Source organism: Heloderma suspectum, chromosome 7, assembly GCF_057233095.1.
Source record: "Heloderma suspectum isolate Gila_16-S chromosome 7, 16-S_ref, whole genome shotgun sequence".
NCBI lineage: Eukaryota > Metazoa > Chordata > Lepidosauria > Squamata > Helodermatidae > Heloderma > Heloderma suspectum.
Window position 1 is genome coordinate 40,431,663 of NC_139464.1, and position 18,375 is coordinate 40,450,037.

The following is an 18,375-nucleotide window of genomic DNA, read 5'->3' on the forward strand; positions in this document are numbered from 1 at the left end:
TTCTTCTAGCACACACTGATCAGGAGTCAACTAATGAGGTTAGCATTGCACTGTGTCTGGGTTCTTATACACACAATCATTTTATGACAGTAGTAATACCATCACTGTTGTGAAGTCCTATAATGTAAGATTACAAACATAAATGCGAAACATAAAAAGGTGGCAGAGCAGCTTTTAAACTAAACCCAGGGACAAAGGTGACAGGAGCCAGGAAGCATCCAGTTTGAGTTAAATCATCCCAAGGGGATGAGGATGAAAATGTTTTCAATTGCCCAAATGTAGAAGGGGAAGAAATAGGCCATGAGCATATGGTAGTACATGAGAGCCAATCAAAGAGGCCTAAGTGCCATAGCAAAAGATGCACACACCAGAGACATTTGGGGAGGGACACTAGGTATAAGTGTTTCTCTGCAAATGCTAGAAGCCTCTGAGCCAAAATGACTGTGTTGGAGTGCTTGGTTTTAAAGGAGAACCTGGATATAGCGGGCGTTACAGAAACCTGGTGGAATGGAGAGAACCAATGGGATACAGTCATCTCTGGATATAAAATCTATAGGAAGGACAGGTGCTGCTCTGTATGTCAAAGAGGGCATAGTGTCGAGCAGACTAGAACACCTAAAATAGGTAGATGCTTCCACAGAAGCACTGTGGGTGACAATACTGGGCCCTCAAACTAATTTAGTGCTAGGAACGTGCTATCATCCCCCAGACCAGAATGCTCAGGGTGACCTTGAGATGGAAAATGAAATCAGGGAGGCCTCCAAATAAGAGAGAGTTGCAATAATGAGTGACTTCAATTACCCCACATTGACTGGATAAATGCATATTCCTGTCACGGCAAAGAGGTTAAATTTCTTGATGCCCTAAATGACTGTGCCCTAGAACAGCTGGTCATGGAACCGACCAGAGGGGAGGCAACTCTGGATTTAATCCTAAATGGTATTGCTCAGGACTTAGTACGAGATGTAAATGTTGTTGAACCAATTGGAAACAGTGACCACAGTGCTATCAGATTTAATATATATTACATGGAAAATTGCCCAGGAAGTCCAACAGTCAAATTTGACTTCAAAAGGGAAAACTTCTCTAAAATGAGGGAACTGATGAAAAGGAAGTTAAAAGGGGGAGTCAGGAGGGTTAAGTCTCTTCAAAATGCTTGGAGGTTACTCAAAACCACAAAAGCAGAAGCCCAGCTAAAATGTATACCACAGGTTAGGAAAGGTAGCACCAAGTCCAAGAGGTCACTGGTATGGTTAACGAGCAAAAAATGGAAATCTTGACCAAGTGAGGAAAACAAAACGGAGCATAAGCTTGCACAGAGGTGATACAAGCAGACAATAAGAAATGCAAAAATGCATTTTGAAGAGCAAGGCCAGCAATAAAGAATTCTTTAAATATATCAGAAGCTAGAAACCAGCTAGGGAGGTAGTTGAACAGTTGAATAACAATGGAGTTAAATGAGTACTGAAGGAAGACAAGGAGATTGAGAGAAGCTGAACGACCTCTTTGCTTCACTGTAGAAGATATAGGACAGACACCTGTGCCTGGACCGGTGTCTTCAGGAAGGGAGTCTGAGGAACTGAGGCAAACAGTGATGACAAAAGATTAAGTTCACAACCTTATGGACAAATTGAAAGTAAATAAATCACCGGGCCCAGACAGTATCCATCCTAGAGGTCTTTAAGAACTCAAACATGAAATTGCTATCTTCTAACCAAACTATGCAGTATGTCCCTAAGATCAGTCTCTGTACCAAAGGACTGGAAGATGGCCAATGTAACTCCAATTTTTAAAAAGGGATCCAGGGGGATCTAGAAAATTACAGGTCGGTTACCTTAACATCGCTTCTAGGTAAATTGGTTGAAAGCATTATTATAGATAAAATTAGTAAGCATATAGAAGACAAGCTCTGCTGAAAAAGAATCAACATGGCTTTCACAAATGTAAGCCCTGTCTCACTAATCTTTGAGTTCTTTGAGCATGTCAATAAACATGTAGATGGGGTGATTTGGGAGACATTGTTTATTTGGCCTTCCAAAAGGCTTTTGACAAAGTCCCTCAACAAAGACTCCTGAGCAAACTTAGCAGTCATGGAATAAGAGGCCACGGCCCCTTATGGATCAGTAACTGGTTAAAGAACAGAAAGCAGAGGGTAGGAATAAATGGTAAATTCTTCCAATGGAGGGATGTAAACAGTGAGGTCCCAGAGGAATCTGTATTGGGACCAATGCTTTTCAACTTGTTCATAAATGATCTGGAATTAGGGGTGAGCAGTGAAGTGGCCAAGTTTGCTGATGACACCAAACAATTTAGGGTGGTTAAAACAAAAAAGGATTACAAAGAGCTCCAAAAGGATCTCTCCAAACTAAGGGAATAGGCATCAGCCTATAGGAGAATAGGCTGTTTCCTGTCTCCTAGCTGAGCAGAGCAGAGGAAGCTGCTCCAGCTGGTCTAGGGGCTATACAAGGAAGCAAGCTCCCAGACAGCGAGCGAACAGGGAGAGCAAACAGGCATTTGGCAGAGGAGTTCAGCAGGGGAGGTCAAGGGGGGGGGCGTCCCTAACATTTTTTTAAATTTCTTTTTCTTGTAACACACTTCCATACCAGTGGGACTCTTGTTAACCTGCAGTGAATAGAGGACAAAGCACAGGCTATCGCAGTACAATCAGAAAGCTAGAAACATAAAGGGAATAGAGACTATGGAAGGAAAAGACTCTCCAGTGGTGGTGACCTGCAACGTCTGTGCAATGTTTGTTTGCTTGCCTGAGATCAACATGGCCTACATGTGTAACAAGTGCAAGTTGATTACACTGTCGGAAGAAAAAGTAAGAGGACTGGAGCAGCAAGTGTCAACCCTTCAGGGAATAAGAGAACACGAAAAGTTCTTAGACAGAATAGTGGAACTACAGCAGCAAAGCGAAGTACAGAAGCCAGTAGAGCAACAGCAAGCTGAGGCAGAAAAGGAAAATGCTGAGGCAAGGAAAAATGGACTAGAGGATACTCCTTGGAAAAGGGTGACAGTTAGGAGCAGAAGAACTAGAAGCGACTCTGCACCAGCGGAAGCAGTGGAACTATGGAAACGTTTTCAGGTATTTGAGGATGAGACTGGAGGACAGCCTGCAGAGGAAGAATTACAGGGGAACCAGCATGAGAGCGAGCAAGAGGCTGAAGGTCAGTCAAGCAGAGGCAATGAAACCAAGGCCTACAATAACAAGAGAAGAGTAGTAGTTGTGGGAGACTCCTTGCTGCATGGGATCGAAACCCAAGTATGTCGCGAAGACCCATGGACTTGCCAGGTATGCTGTCTCCCAGGAGGACCGATTACAGACGTGACTGAAGGGTTGCCTACACTCATAAAGCCCACTGACAGGTATCCCTATCTTCTCATCCATGTGGGAAGAAATGATACCGCCAAGCGGAGCTACAAAGAGATCATGTCAGACTTTGAAGCTTTGGGAAGGAAACTCAAGAACTTTGGGGCCCAGATAGTTTTCTCATCCATCCTTCCAGTAGTTAGAAGAGGGTTAGAAAGGGAAAGAAAAATACTCCAGGTGAATGACTGGCTACTTCATCAGGAGGGCTTTAAACTGAATCCTACAGGGGAGGGAGATGTAAAGTTGAGGATAACAATGGACGAAGGCTCATGCACCACAGTGGAGAGAACAGCTCTAATAGTGCCCAATAATAGTCTTCAAAAACATGTAGGAAGAAAGCCAGACTATAAAGCACATGTCTATATACTAACGCCCAGGGTATGGGAAACAAACAGAATGAATTTGAACTCTTCATCCGAGAGGGAAATTATGACTTGGCTAGGCCTCATCTTGAGTACTGTGTCCAGTTCTGGTGCCACACTTTAAGAAGGATGCAGACAAACTGGAGAGGGTTCAGAGGAGGGTAACGAAGATGATCAGGGGACTGGAAACAAAGCCCTATGAGGAGAGACTGAAAGAACTGGGCATGTTTAGCCTTGAGAAGAGAAGACTGAGGGGAGATAGGATAGCAGTCTTCAAGTACTTGAGAGGTCATCACAGAGAGGTCGGCCAGGATCTCTTCCTGATCATCCCAGAGTACAGGACATGGAATAATGGGCTCAAGTGACAGGAAGCCAGATTCCGGATGAACATCAGGAAAAACTTCCTGACGGTTAGAGCAATACGACAATGGAACCCATTACCTAGGGAGGTGGTGGGCTCTCCCACACTGGAGGTATTCAAGATGAAGCTGGACAACCAAGGGATGCTTTGACTTAGATTCCTGCACTGAGCAGGGGGTTGGACTCAGTGGTCTTATAGGCCCCTTCCAATCCTACTATTCTATGATTCTATGATCAAAATAGAAAATGCAGTTCAATGTAAGCAAGTGTGAAATGATGCATGTTGGGGCGAAAAATCCCAACTTCATGTATACGCTGATGGAAACTGAGCTAGCGATGACTGCCCAAGAAAGAGATCTGGGGTTGTGATGGACTGCTCGATGAAAATGTCAACCCAGTGTGCAACCACTGTAAAAAAAGAAAAAGAAAAAGGCAAACTCCATGTTAGGCATAATTAGAAAAACAATTGAGAATAAAAGTGCCAGTATCTTACTTACTTTATATAAATCTATGGTGTGACCACACCTAGAATACTATGTACACTTCTGGTCACCACACCTAAGAAAAGATATTATAGAGCTGGAAAAAGTGCAAATAAGGGCAACTAGAATGATCAAGGGGTTGGACCATCTCTGCTATGAGGGAAGGTTACAGCAGCTGGGATTATTTAGCTTGGAAAAAAAGAGGGTAAGGGGAGACATGATCGAGGTGTACACAATTATGCATGGTGTGGAGAAAGTGGATAGGGAGACATTTTTCTCCCTCTGTCATAATACTAGAACCCGGGGTCATCCCATGAAGCTGACTGGTGGAAGAGTCAGGACAGATAAAAGTACTTCTTCACACAGTGCACAGTTAAACTATGCAATTCGCTACCACAAGATATGGTGATGGCCACCAATTTCAATGGCTTTAAAGGGGGATTGGACAAATTCATGTAGGAGAAGAATATCATTGGCTACTAGTCCTAATGGCTATGTGCTACCTCCAGTAACAGAGGCAGTATGCCTATGTACACCAGTTGCTGGGGAAAATGGGCAGGAGGGTGCTGGTGCAGTTGTGTTCTTCTTGTGGTTTCCTGGTTGACAGCTAGTTGGCCACTGTGTGAACAGAATGATGGACTAGATGGACCCTTTGTCTGATGAAGCATGGCTCTTATGTTCTTATGAACAAATGTCATCATAACTACTGTGGTACACAGAAGAGAATATCCATGACCAAAGGGACTAACCTATTGTATGTTGTAAGGGAATTTCCAACTCACACTGGTTTTATGCCACCTCTGGTAATAATTTTCATGCATGGGAATCTGATCATCATTCACGTTCTGTCACTAACAGTAATGTTACTGCTGTGCATGAAGTAGAGCTCATTCTCCTTTCTTACTCCTCTGGTAGCATAAAACCCTCAAACAGCAATAGCACTAATTGATTGCTTATATCTGGGGCCTTTACTCTGACAAATCCATGATGTTTAGAGGTAATCCAGACATGTCTGAGGTAACATATGAAAAGTTCTTCTTAAGAGAAGCAGGAAGGACAAGATAATCTGCAAGATGCTTTCAAACCCACGAACTGCAAAATTTGTATGACTACCGCAACAGCAGGATACAGAATACTATTTCCAACTTCATACATTATCTCACACATATCCCAATAGATATGTTGGACACTTTTGGTTTCATGCGAATTCTGGGTTGTATCCAATTGTGTCTGCAGAAGCCATTTTTATCCTTCTGCAGGGGTCAAATTCAATACTTTGATTCTGTTTGCGCAAGGCATTGCACAAAACATTATGACTTCATTCAATTAGGCGTTGGTAATTCTGGGTTATATCCAACATTATGCTAATGGAAAAATGACAAGAATTGGCGTTGTTCTATCAAAACTAACACAACTAGCACAAGTATCACCTAGTCTAATAAAGTCATAATGAGCTGTGCAACAGCTTGCACAAGCAAAATCAAAGTACTGGATTTGACACTTGCACAAGGATAAAAACCATTTCCGCAGGCAGTAGAAGCTTTGCACTAACAGAATGTCACTACTGGATAAAACCCATAGGTTCTATATTTTTAGTATAAAATTTTGATTTCATAATCTTATTAAAATCATGATACACTACTTTTCCTCTCTTAACACAAACATCACTCTTCCTTCATCTCCAGCAAAACTGGGCTTGTAAAATGAAATTTGAGGCCTAAGACATAAACTATATATGGTAGATGGGAACTAAGAAAATATTACCATTACAAATTCACTGTGATCTCAAGTCTCTTGCTTCAATTTTCTTCCAGAGTTACTAAAAATGCCTATTTGTTACACACAAGGAACAGAGCACATAATACTAAAGCCATAAAGCCAACTTTTTCATGAAGTCTGCAAGGCAAACAATTAAGCCTTCAGTGGCTGATATAGATAAAAATACCTGCAGTATAAACAAACCTTGAAAAGAAACAAAAAACTCTATGGAGAATTGCATTTGCGGAGGACTCAGAAAAACACACAAAACAGCACAAACTCCAGAGAGCTGCTGCTTTAGTGTGCCTCAGCAAGACAGTATCCTATCAGCTTGGGACCACCAACTAGAAAACACAGGCACTCGAGAGCTGGAGCAGAAAAAAGTAAATTGAGATGAATAAATCACACTGTTTCAAAGAGCAGGAACACAGTTGGTGTCAGCAACAGCAACTAGCATTGAGGCCACCTACTTCCTTGCCCAAGCAAAGTTCAGCAGCATAATATATTTCTGTTCAATATCTGTTTCAATTTAGGCTATTTTTCTGGCCATAAGTCGTAACCTAACTTTGCAGCTTAGAAAGGAAGTATACCCAACCTTTATTTTTAAAACCATTTCCCTCAGGATCTCTAAATAGTTTTAACATAGCATGTATAGTCAAAGAACAAACTCCCATTCCTTTTTTTATAAAAAGTTTCACTAAGCCTCTAAAACAAAGGGCACCAACAAGAGACAAAACTCTTTTTACTCTGCTACAAAAGCAACTCCAGCATGATTCTTCAAAAGTTCTCTCTGCTCCTTAGTTTACTAGTTGCACTTCTATATACTCATGAAAATAACTGCAAGTGTGCACCTGCGAACCACAGAAAAATTTAAAAAACAAAACACAAACCCATTTTCACAGTAAGTACACCCATACTCCCACAGTAAGTATACCCACCCACCCCAATAGCTCTGTCCTGTTCAGCCACGGCTTTCGGAGTTTGGGGTCAAGGGAAGCACCTAAGTGGGGGGAGGAAATTGACAAGTGTCAGTTCAAGAGGTAACAGTGGGAGGATGAAATTAACAAGAGGGATTTCAAAACTACAGAGGGAATATTGATCTGTACTGCTGAAAGAAGTAAATAGTGGACAGGCAAATGTAGGAAATCTGCACTTGCAAACAACATAAATTTGTTTTTATTTATTACTACATTTATATACTGCCCATAGCCAAGGTTTTCTGGGCAGTTCACAACAATTAAAACTTTAAAATACAACATGATAAAACCTAATACAAGACTTTAAATGTTTAAAAGCAGCATATAAAACCAAAGTAAAACCCAACAGCAGTTACAACCCAGGGAACGCCTGGGTGAAAAGGTGTGTTTTTAAGAGATGCTTGAAAGATGCTACATTTTCTGCCTCCAAAACTGCATGGGGCAGGGTTTTCCAGAGGGTGGGTATATAAGAACTTGAACCAGTTTGTGTACTTCCAAAGCACCAAAAAATAAAAAGGCTGCAAAAGGAAAAACTGCACAGAAAAGGGGCAGTGGCTGGAGTGGGGTAGGAAGCCAGAAAAGTTTCCCTTTGTGTGGATGAGGATACGAGAGGGGTTGTGCCACAAAGGCCCATAGGATACATGCCAGGAGCGGACACAAGGACTAAGGGGGAAAACAAGCCTCAGAACGCCTGATTGTCTGTTGGGAGTAACGTGGGTTAGCAGGCAAACAAACAACCCAACGTGGCTTATTTTCAGGGTGGCTTAGCTTGACTTGTGAACCAGCCCATACACAGTAACAGAAATTAAGTTCACTTCTTCCATCTATAACCTGTTCCAATAGACTGCTACTGCATAATGAAATCCAACACAAAGTACACCCTGAAGAGGTCATTCAACAATGTAGGAAAAAAGATTCCAAAAATGACAGGCCTATATCTGGATGAAGCATTCCTTCAGTTTATTCAGCTGTAGATCTATTTCAATGTATACTATATTTATTCTTAGGGCCAGTGCAAACTAATACAATTCTGGACTGCCTGGATGTCCCTTTGGCCAGTCACTTTCTTCCAAAGGGAGTTCGGAAGTTGGAATATAACCTGCTCCACAGATTACCTAGTAGGACAGAGAAGCTAGAGTTTATATTTTTACATATTAAATAACCATAAATGCTCAGTATTTTAATTCTTCCAGTGGCCAGACATCTTTTCTCTATACTTAAAACCCCCAACCCTAGTTTGCTTCACAAGATCTTTGGAGTGTCTGCACCAACTGATTTTCCCTGGATTGCCCCAGGAACAAATGGTGCAAGTGATGTCATGGGGACAATGTCACTGATTAGATCACATCCATGTTTTCTTGGTAGGAAGTGAATGCTGATTAAAGACATACTCTCTTTCCCTGCATCTTTACTCATGTTTACTCACAGACCACATTCACTCCTCTCCACTTGTGCAACCATTTAACAAACCAGGCATTGGTTGTTTAGCATGTCATCCAAACTGGAGATCCTGGCTTGTTGCTCTCAAACAAGCTAGGAATCATAAGCCAAGAAAAAGCCATACTTTACGATTCTGGCTTGTACTTCTCCAGAACCCTGGGTTATTGTTCCATAAGAACACGGCCATAGCATCTGGGCAGTAATGATGAGAAATAGCTTTTCAGAAGCAGATCCACTGACTAGGGAGAGATCTAATCTCAGCTGCTGCTTTAAATAGCAGGCTGCAACCATTCCCAGCTAACAAATCTGATCTTGAGAAAAGGCAGCAGTGTGGCCCACAGATCTACCTGTGAGTACGCATCTTGCCTTCTACCTGACACATGTGGTGCTTTCTAGTAAGTAGTTATTATGCTAGTATTTGCATGTGTAAACTGAACTGTGCAAATAGCTGCATCAGACTGTTTCAAGAGAAAGAGGGATAGCTTGCCACTCATTCTCCTGAAAATAAATTAGCTGAGGTGGGCACAGACTAAGCTAGCAGGCACAGCCTCCTGTTCCCTAGATTCTAGTGATAATGACAAATAGAAAAATGAATATTACCCTTTAAAAGTTAATTCCACATTAAATAATTGTTGTTATTGTTGAGCATTTGAGATACTCACAGAATCTAGTGGCTCAAATCAGGTAAACAAGCTAAACAAATTATAAATGCAAATGGAGTTAGGGCTTGCCACAAGAAGCTCTACAACATATTGTTATATTTATTTTTTGTATTTTTTAAGATATTGCTTTTTTTCTAACAAATTAAACAAACTAAATCCTTAAAGTGAGTCCAAGTTTACACTTTATGCTGAACGGAATAAGACTGATGTAATCTCATTATTATAATGAGTATAATGACTACTGTAATGCGCTCTGACTACTGTAATGCGCTCTACGTGGGGTTACCCTTGAAGACGGTTCGGAAACTGCAGCTGGTACAGAACACGGCGGCTCACCTGATTAAAGGCAGCCGCCGGCGAGATCACATCACTCCAGTGCTGAAGGAGTTGCACTGGTTACCAGTTGTTTTCCGGGCCAAATTCAAGGTGTTGGTTTTGACCTTTAAAACCCTATATGGTTCCGGCCCAGCCTATCTTAAGGAGCGCCTCCAGCAGCACCAGCCAGGCCGCTTAACAAGATCAGCCTCGGATGGCCTTCTCTCTGTCCCATCAGCCAGGACAGCTAGACTGGTGGGGACAAGGGAGAGGGCCTTTTCTGTGGTGGCCCCCACTCTGTGGAACTCCCTCCCTAGGGAACTCCGTCATGCCCCCTCTTTAATGAGCTTCCGTTGTACATTAAAAACGTTGTTGTTCAGGCAGGCATTTGGGGTGGGTTAGGGTATTTTAGAAAATGTTTTTATTGTAGAATTTTATTGTTTTAAACTGTTTTTATTTTATGTTGTACATCGCCCAGAGTGGCTGGGTGACCAGCCCAGATGGGCAATTAATAAATTTAATAATAAATAAAATAAAAAAAATATTATATCAAAGACTGCTACAAGACATAGCATTATTCCTTCTCCACCACCTGGTTATGTGTCTGATTCACTCTGTGTCCATTTCATTGTTCCCTACCTGTAACAAACATCAGCCATTATGATCTACAGCTTCATTCATACTTTTGGCAACACCCACTGATAGCAATGGCAATAGAGCTCCCTCACTGGATGCTTGAATAAGGCTGTCAGCCATTATTCTAAGAAATTCCTTTAATATGTTGTTGTTGTTCAATATTGTTGTTCAATATGTTGTTGTTGTTTAATATGTTGTTGTTGTTCGATCGTTAAGTTGTGTCTGACTCTTCATGACCCCATGGACAATAGCACGCCAGGCCTTCCTGTCTTCCACTCTCTCCCGGAGCCTTTAATATACCATATGCTATTATTCAGCATCACAAAGCTACAGATCATAATGAATACCCATCTTCTCAGAGTGTCACAGTACAGCTGCACATGACTTACACCAATACTCCATGTTTCAGGCCAGCACCTCTAGTAAGATTACCACAAAATTAAAAGTAATTGCTCCCTCACCTCTCACTGCAGAATCTGTGACTACTCCTAAGGTGAATATTAACAGTGCTGGAGTAACTATATCTGAGGCCTGTATACCATGGGATTATATACACAAGAGTGCTCAAGCTATAATGTGTATTATGCCTCATGTTGGGCTTTCCTCCGAGAAGTAAATCCCTACTTGGGGTTGCTGCTCTTGTGGCAAGCTCACCCACATCTGAATAGTTACGAACTGTCAGTTGCCCTTCAACTGAGCAGCCCACTAACTGGCCTGGGCAAGCTAAAATGTGAAAAAAAATCCTGTGTCGCCTTAGGGCTGGCCTTAGGTGTGGGCAAGCTGGGCAATCGCCTAGAGTGCAGAGCTGAAGGGGGCACCAAGCTGAGCTCAGTGGCTGTGTTTTTGGAATGTACTGTCTGCAGTGAGCTAGGGTGGCAAAAAGTAAGGTCTATAACCTTTCTTTCAAGTTACAGGTTGTTTGGGTACTAACTACAAAAATGTTCTTCCTTCAATTAGCTTTAAAGTATGTTTCTTTTTCAATTTCCACTTTGAAGTCATTTGCGCTAGGTAAAAACCAGTGGAACACAGCTTTACTTTGAGGCAACATTACCGAACACTTTTTATGTATGTATATATGTATTACTTTTTTATACCACCCAATAGCCGAAGCTCACTTAGCACTTCAAATACTGTAAACTACACTATATAAGCACTTTTGTTGTTGTTCAGTCATTCAGTCGTGTCCGACTCGTCATAAATAATAATAAAACAAAAAATACTGTAAGTAAAACCTGCAATAGTTCTGCTGTGTTGCATAGTCCACTGCCACTACTCAAAATGTGGCTTTTCACATTTTGGCTTGTGCCAACTGTAGCACAGTGGCTGAGAGATCAAGGTTTTGAGCAATGTCGTTCTCAATGGATGCCACACCTGCAACAGGCCCCATAAATCCTCTGGGTGCCTGCAGAACTGACTGGGGGGGGGGCACCAAAGGCACTCCTTGCCCAGGGCGCTATTTCTCCTAGGGCTGGTCCTGTGTCACCTTTATGAGCAAGTGAAAATTCCAGTATAGCTACCTCCAATTGCCCCAGATTTAAAAGAAATTCAAAGTCACCTCGTATGCGGTGCAATCCTAATCTTATCTACTCAAAAGGCAGTCGGCCAGAGTTAAATGGGCCTAATCTAGTACGTCTAGTAAAAATAAAGTCCCTTGAGTTAAGTAGGACTTACTCCCAGGTAAGTGGGTACACTATTGCATCCTTATTCCCAGGCAAGTGTGAATATGGCTGCAGCCTTAAGACACAGGAACATCCTAGACCAAAACCGCTGCATAAAACACTAGCTACAGTTCTCCAAACCAGGATATAAAGGAAAGGAAAGCCTAAGAAACTTTATCGAGGAGCAAATAATCACAAATGGTTTCTGTAGATGAAAAGATAACTCAAACTCCCATGTTATACGAAGACAGCTCAAACCTTCCCACCCCATACACCCTCATCATTCCAATTCTTCCCTTTAAAAACGCATGACCAAAGGCAGCTCCCCAGCACGTGTACATGCACCGAAATGCGTGCTTATGTGCAAACGTCCCGTGACGATCTACACGTAGGTTACACGCCATTTCCTACACAAAATACTGCTTTACACGTCAGGGCTGCTGTTGCTGCGGCTGTTGCACCTGGAGCAGGCCACACAACATTCTTCCTCCAGCTCTCCTCCTCCCCCCAGACCAAGTCTTCGGGGATGCAGTGCCCGGCCCTGGGCCCTCCATGTTCGCTACAGCCCCTTAGTCTTTTTTCCACGCCCGGAGCGAGGCCTGGCACCAACCCCCCGGCCCGAAGGGGGCTCGGCGGGCTAGCATCCCCCCAACAGCCAGGCTCCTCCGAGCACAGATGCCTTCCAGGCAGGCGCGCGCGCGCGCGCGCGCCCGCCCGCCCCCCGGGGCCTCCCTGGCAGCGCCTGGGCGGGCGGGCGCGCGCGCGCGCCCCTGAAGGCCACCGGGGGCCGCGGGAGCCGCCGTCCCCGCCGCCACCGCTACCTGCATGCCGCTTCCGTCCGCCTCCGCCTCGGTGCGCAGCCTCTTGCTTTGGCCGCTCTCGGCTCCGTCCCCTCCGGGCACTGGCTGCTCCAGCTCGGGCTCCCGCTTGACCCCCCGAGGGGCTGGGACGCCGACGCCGGGCACGAGCGGCTGGTGTGGGATGCCCTCCGCCATCCGAACCGGGCCCCCGGCCGCCCCGCTTCCCCTGGCGGGGGAGCCGCAGCCGCCTGCCTGCCTCGCCTCAGTCACCACCGCCCCCGTCGGCCACGGGTCGCGACAGCTCAGCGGAGGCCCAGTCAGCCCGTGAGCCCGCCCGGTCCGGCGAGGACCCGCGAGAGGGGCGCGGGGCGGGGGCGCCTCTGCCTGGGCGGGGGGCCTGCGAGGGCCCACGCGAGCGAGGGGCTCCGCCGAGGGAGCGCGACACTGACTCGGGCCCGCCGGGCAGCGCCGAAAAGAACCGAGGAGGAGTCGGCTGTGGCAGCCGCAGTAGTAGCCGCCACCGGAGACGTGGGGGGGGGAGGAGGGAGGAAGACAGGCCGAAGCCCCTCGGCAATCTCCGGAAACGCCGTGGAGCAGCCGCGATTCGACGCGACCCGCTCCCCCTGGCTCGGCAGGCTTCGGGAATGGGGGAGGGAGGTGGGGCTGCGGCTCCACGGAGGGGCGGGGCCACGGGGGTATTGGTAGTGCATAGAAGGCCGCCTCACGGGGCGGGGGAGGGCTGGAGGGGCGGCTGCGTGGAGTCGGGTTTCCCTCAGTCCCCGGCGGGAGGGGAGAAGGCAGGCAGGCAGGCAGGCAGGCAGCCGCCGCCGCCGCGCATTTGGGCTTTGAGCCAAGGAGTCGCTGAACTGGCCGCCCTTGGCTCCTCTGTTCCCAGAGAACCGTCTCTGGGCTACCGCGAGGTGTACTCGCAGTAATACACCACTACAGACAGGCGTATTTTAAACGGGCCTCCTTCGGACGTCTTCCCGTTAGGCTCCCTCGGTGCCTGTGGTAGGTTGGGGATGCGGCCCTGGCCGTGCCTTCCCGCTCCTGTTCAAAAACAGGGGTGTTCCTGGGGCTCGAGCGGGCTCATTCTTAAACCCAGGTGTGTGGAGATTAAGGCCGCAACCCTAAGCAAGCTTACTAGGGAGCTCGATAGGGTTTTACTTCTGAGGGTTGCACGTTGCACATGCTCAGAGGCGCTCCCTCTGTTATTTCTTTGCACATACAGTCTGCACTCTGGGGCTAAGCCCTGGCGAAGGCTCCTTCCCATAAGATAGGGAAGAGGAGTCTGAAGCAAGCTCAGATGTGGCTGGAAAGGAAATCTGTCTGTGGTGAGCAGAAGGCAGAATACCCGAGAGCCATAGGTGGCTGAGGCCTTCAGGGAGACGTGGATTACTTACTTAATTTATATCCCACCCTTCCTCACAAGGAGCCCAGTTATTTACCATGCATTTCCCCTTCTAACATTACTGTATTAGCTGCAAGGGATACATAGTGAATGCTCTGCAAACATCTATTTTTGCATCTCGGTGAGCTCTTAGTTCTGGCCGTGCTCATATACTTGCCCTATAAAAAGCTTGTTTACGTGAGTAATTTGCTAAAGAAAATGTTATGAGATCAGTGTCACAAATGCACATGAGACCATGGCTCTGACACTACACACTGCTCTCATCCAAAATCTTTAGTGCTAGTCAGACAATGGCATATCATCAAAACTGACCATAAGAGCTGGTTCAAATGTGCAGAAATGGCATGTGAGATAGTTACAAAAGCACAGCTCACAGCCACTGTAATGGCTGTTCAATCTCCTACCCCCAAACAGAATTAACAAACACTTTGCTGATAGACTTCTGCTGAATCTTACCATTATAGCAAACAAAAAACACCACTGGTTTTCTAAGGGCTTTATTTTCTTCCAGTTGGGTGGAGCTGGGGCTGGGCGGTCCAGATTGTATGCAGGGATTTGATGAGCAACCATCATGACATTGTCTACTTCCTGAGTGGTTGAGGTCAGTTTGCAACACATGAGATGCATGAGTGATGCAACGTCATTTACACAGCTTTGCTTAAAATTGCATGTCTTTGTCAATCACATTTAGCTTTGGTAGAATGTGTCTATGTTCCTCATAACGTTATCAAGTTTTGGTTCCTGCGCTCCCTAAGGCAGGAAATGTGTTGGCTGTGGCTTTTATCACTCGAACTGCTTGGTCAACATCTTGAATTATCAGTGGTAGCCTTGACAAGAAATGTCAGGCGGCCCATTTATTTATATCTTGCAATGAGAATGTCAACATTTAAAGTGCCATCAAATCTGCAGGCACTTTGGTAGGACCACTTCAAAGTAAATTATGGCAGCCCTAAACCTTTAGTCTTACAAGAAAAATCTGGATGTAAAATTTAAATTGATCTTTTTACAGAAAGATTGAGAGTTTACTCACTATAAAGATCCACAATATCATGCTTTCATTTTCATAGTAACTCCTGAATACTGACAACAGAATCCCCCCGCCTCCCAATATCCCTTTCACAGCAGCCAGTCTCTGAACATATCAGAACTAAGTTTCTATTGAGCAGGGAATACCACCCATAATGGAAAAAGACCCTGAAATAATAACTAATACAGATACACACCAACCAGAATTTGCAGCCCTCTTCATCCCATCCAGCCCCCTTCTCCTGTGTTAATGTGGTCATTTGCCAGTTGACTACTTTGGTCGATTGCCAGTTGATCAGTCACCCCCGTCAATTACATGGCAACAACACTGCTTGGTGCATGAGCACACAAGTATTGAGGTTGAGGGAGTCAAAAGATCATTGAACTGCTGAGGCTGCCTCTTTCACCCTTGCTGATGCTCCAGTATCATGGCCAGGGTGACCTCCAGATGTCTGCTTCTGCTTCCATCAGACCCAGCCAGCATGGCCAATGGTCAAGAATTCTGGGAGCTGTAGTCCAAAATATATGGTGGACACTAGGTTGGGGGAAAGGAAAGGAAAGGTTCCTCCTGTGCAAGCACCGAGTCATTGCTGACTCCTAGAGGGACGCTGCTTTCGCTGGCGTTTTCATGGCAGACCCTGGCATAGTGTAGTGGTGGAGAACCCACATACCCTCCTCCCATTGTATGCCCATCCTGAAGATATCTGAGCTGACTAAAAATTGAGATGTCCCTTATCTGTTAATCACCAGAACAATAAAAACACAGCCAAATGAATCACAGCTTTTTATCTAATAGTATCAGCTGTGGAGTGTGTTCTAAAAGCATCACAGGGTTGCCAACCTTATGTTCATGCAGGGCTCCTGTGCCTTTGAAAGTTGCATGGCACATATAGCATTCCCCTCACTGCATCCTCATGTTGGTTCTGCGGTACCTACTACATTCCTATCCATTATGCACTTCTGAAAGGCAAAGGAGCCCAAGAGGGAAAAAGCGGGCAATCCCACATGGGAACAATTACTTGCATTGCACAATGTGCATGGCACTCGTGGACAAGGGATCCTTGCCTCTGTGAATGTTGAAGGGCTACATACGTGGGATATGAGAAACATCACGAAGACAGTAATTAACCATAGATCGCAGCTGCAGTAGAAGGTCCTGTGACATCAGTGCTCTTCTGGGGTTGGCAAGTGCAGGTTTAGAAAGGACGCTTCCACCTAGGTGCTCTTCCATTCTCTATGCCCCACCCTACCTTGATGTCGACATCTGGAGATTCACCTGTCTGGGAAGATAATAGCCGCCTTCAGGCATTATCCTCATGAGGAGGAAGTGGGTAAGGCTGTACCTGCAGCTCCCACTCCTGCCATCTCCCTACCAGAGAAGGTCTGAAGACGGGAGTCTGCTCTACCTGCATAGGCTACTCCTTTGATTTGGGGTGGCTGTCAGTTTCTGGCCTCTTCCTGCCTGTGCCACATGCAATGGAGGGCACTGTGGCACTGGCATCTTTGTGCCTGGCAGGTTGTGTGTTGTGGACAACATGGGGGCATCTTGTCACCGCGTATGGATTGGCTCCTTCCGTATATATCTGTCTCACATGGGGGGCTGGAATACCATCCTGTGATTAATAGGAGTCAGCGGCAGTGTTGTCATGGATACTGGGGTATTTCTCCTTTCTGTGCTTTTTGAAGTGTCTTCCACTCCCTCTTGTGCTGGCTGTGTATAGGATCCTACCTACGTTAGCTGACGTTATGCCAGTATAAGTGGCCTGCTGGTGTGATGGTATCGTAGGATTGCCTGGCCAGTGATAGTTCTGTGCCTACCTTTAGAAAGGTCCTATATATGAAAGCTGGTATTGCAGTACAAGTAAATTGTACTTCAGCAGATTGGCTGAAACAATTATTTTATATGTTGATACTTTTGAGCTACAAGAGAATAAGACTAACAACAGCAACAACAACAACAGCATAATAGGATATTATCAAGATGAAAATACAACTTCTATAACGTAACGCTGTTCAACACTAATTTAGTAGAAGTCTTCAACAGACACAAAAGTCGCAGAAGTCTTCAACAGACACAAAAATAGTGGTGTTCAAGTCAGCATGAAGGTGGGCGATTTTATCCCCGAAGTGTCTTGCAAACTCATTGCAGTGGCCCTCTAAGGGCTCCAGTATTGGTTTCACTGGAGCAGATGAAAGCAACCCCCAAATCACTCAGAAAAGTTCAGCTGGACAGCTATTCAAGAATGCAATGGAAGCAGTAAAGTAAACCTTTGCTGCCTTTCAATTATGTTAAAGAAAAAGTAGCTGTCACGTGATTCTGATCCAAATTGAGGCCCGTGCCAATTTCCTACAGAAAATCTCACACGCGCTGCTATTTGCCCCTAAAGGTGATATGTTCTGCACAGCAGGAAATTGGGAGCACATTCCAGATTAGAGCCCCATAGCTGCTTTGTCTTCAATATAAAAGTGGCCAGTTTAAGTATGCTTTTTAAAAAGCATGTTCATCATCATATGTAGTTTGGCCCTTACTGTTACCAGTAGGTTGCCCTCAAAGTGGCCAGAAGACCTGGTTCCCATTTATATTGTGTTTTCTCGCTCTCAACAACCAGCCAGTTCACTAGTATGAGTCTGATGTTGCAGTGTGCACTTGTCCTTCTATGTGTACTCTCCACTCCTCTTTCTTGCAAAACATCTGTTCCTCTCACACAGACACCAGTATGTTATGTGCAGCTATATACACATTGCATGTGTGTGTGATCATTGGCACTGCAGTGGGACTCAAGCACTTCTCTGGGGAAGGTGGGGAGTTCTGCCTGTCATGTAGTAGTAATGGGGGACTTCAATTTCCCTGATATTTGTTGGGAGACAAATTCTGCAAAACATGGCCCCTCCAGGAAATTCCTGACTTGTGTGGCGGATAACTTCCTCCTACAGAAAGTAGAGGAAGGAACTAGAGGATCGGCTATCCTTGACTTGATCCTAACCAACAGAGATGACTTAGTGGATAAAGTAGCAGTTACAGGAACTCTGGGGGAAAGCGACCATGTTGTACTTGAGTTCTTGGTTCTAAGGGAAGCAAAAGCCGAGTGTAGTCAAACGCGTACCCTGGATTTTA

The 18,375-nt window shown here is 45.1% G+C and overlaps 1 protein-coding gene across 6 annotated transcripts in view; it reads right to left on the reverse strand.

The window, feature by feature from the left end:
• The window catches only part of RBFOX2 (RNA binding fox-1 homolog 2), a 225,951-nt gene extending 212,604 nt beyond the window's left edge, over nt 1–13,347 (reverse strand). For 4 of the 6 annotated variants that reach the window (XM_084809714.1, XM_084809720.1, XM_084809719.1 and 1 more), the window contains exon 1: nt 12,845–13,347. In XM_084809714.1, the coding sequence (XP_084665840.1) occupies nt 12,845–13,018 (174 nt within the window). In that variant the 5' untranslated portion in view covers nt 13,019–13,347. The remainder of the gene's footprint in view (nt 1–12,844) is intronic. The other 2 variants (XM_084809715.1, XM_084809711.1) reach the window with 2 other exon arrangements.
• Between the last annotated feature and the right edge of the window lie 5,028 nt (nt 13,348–18,375).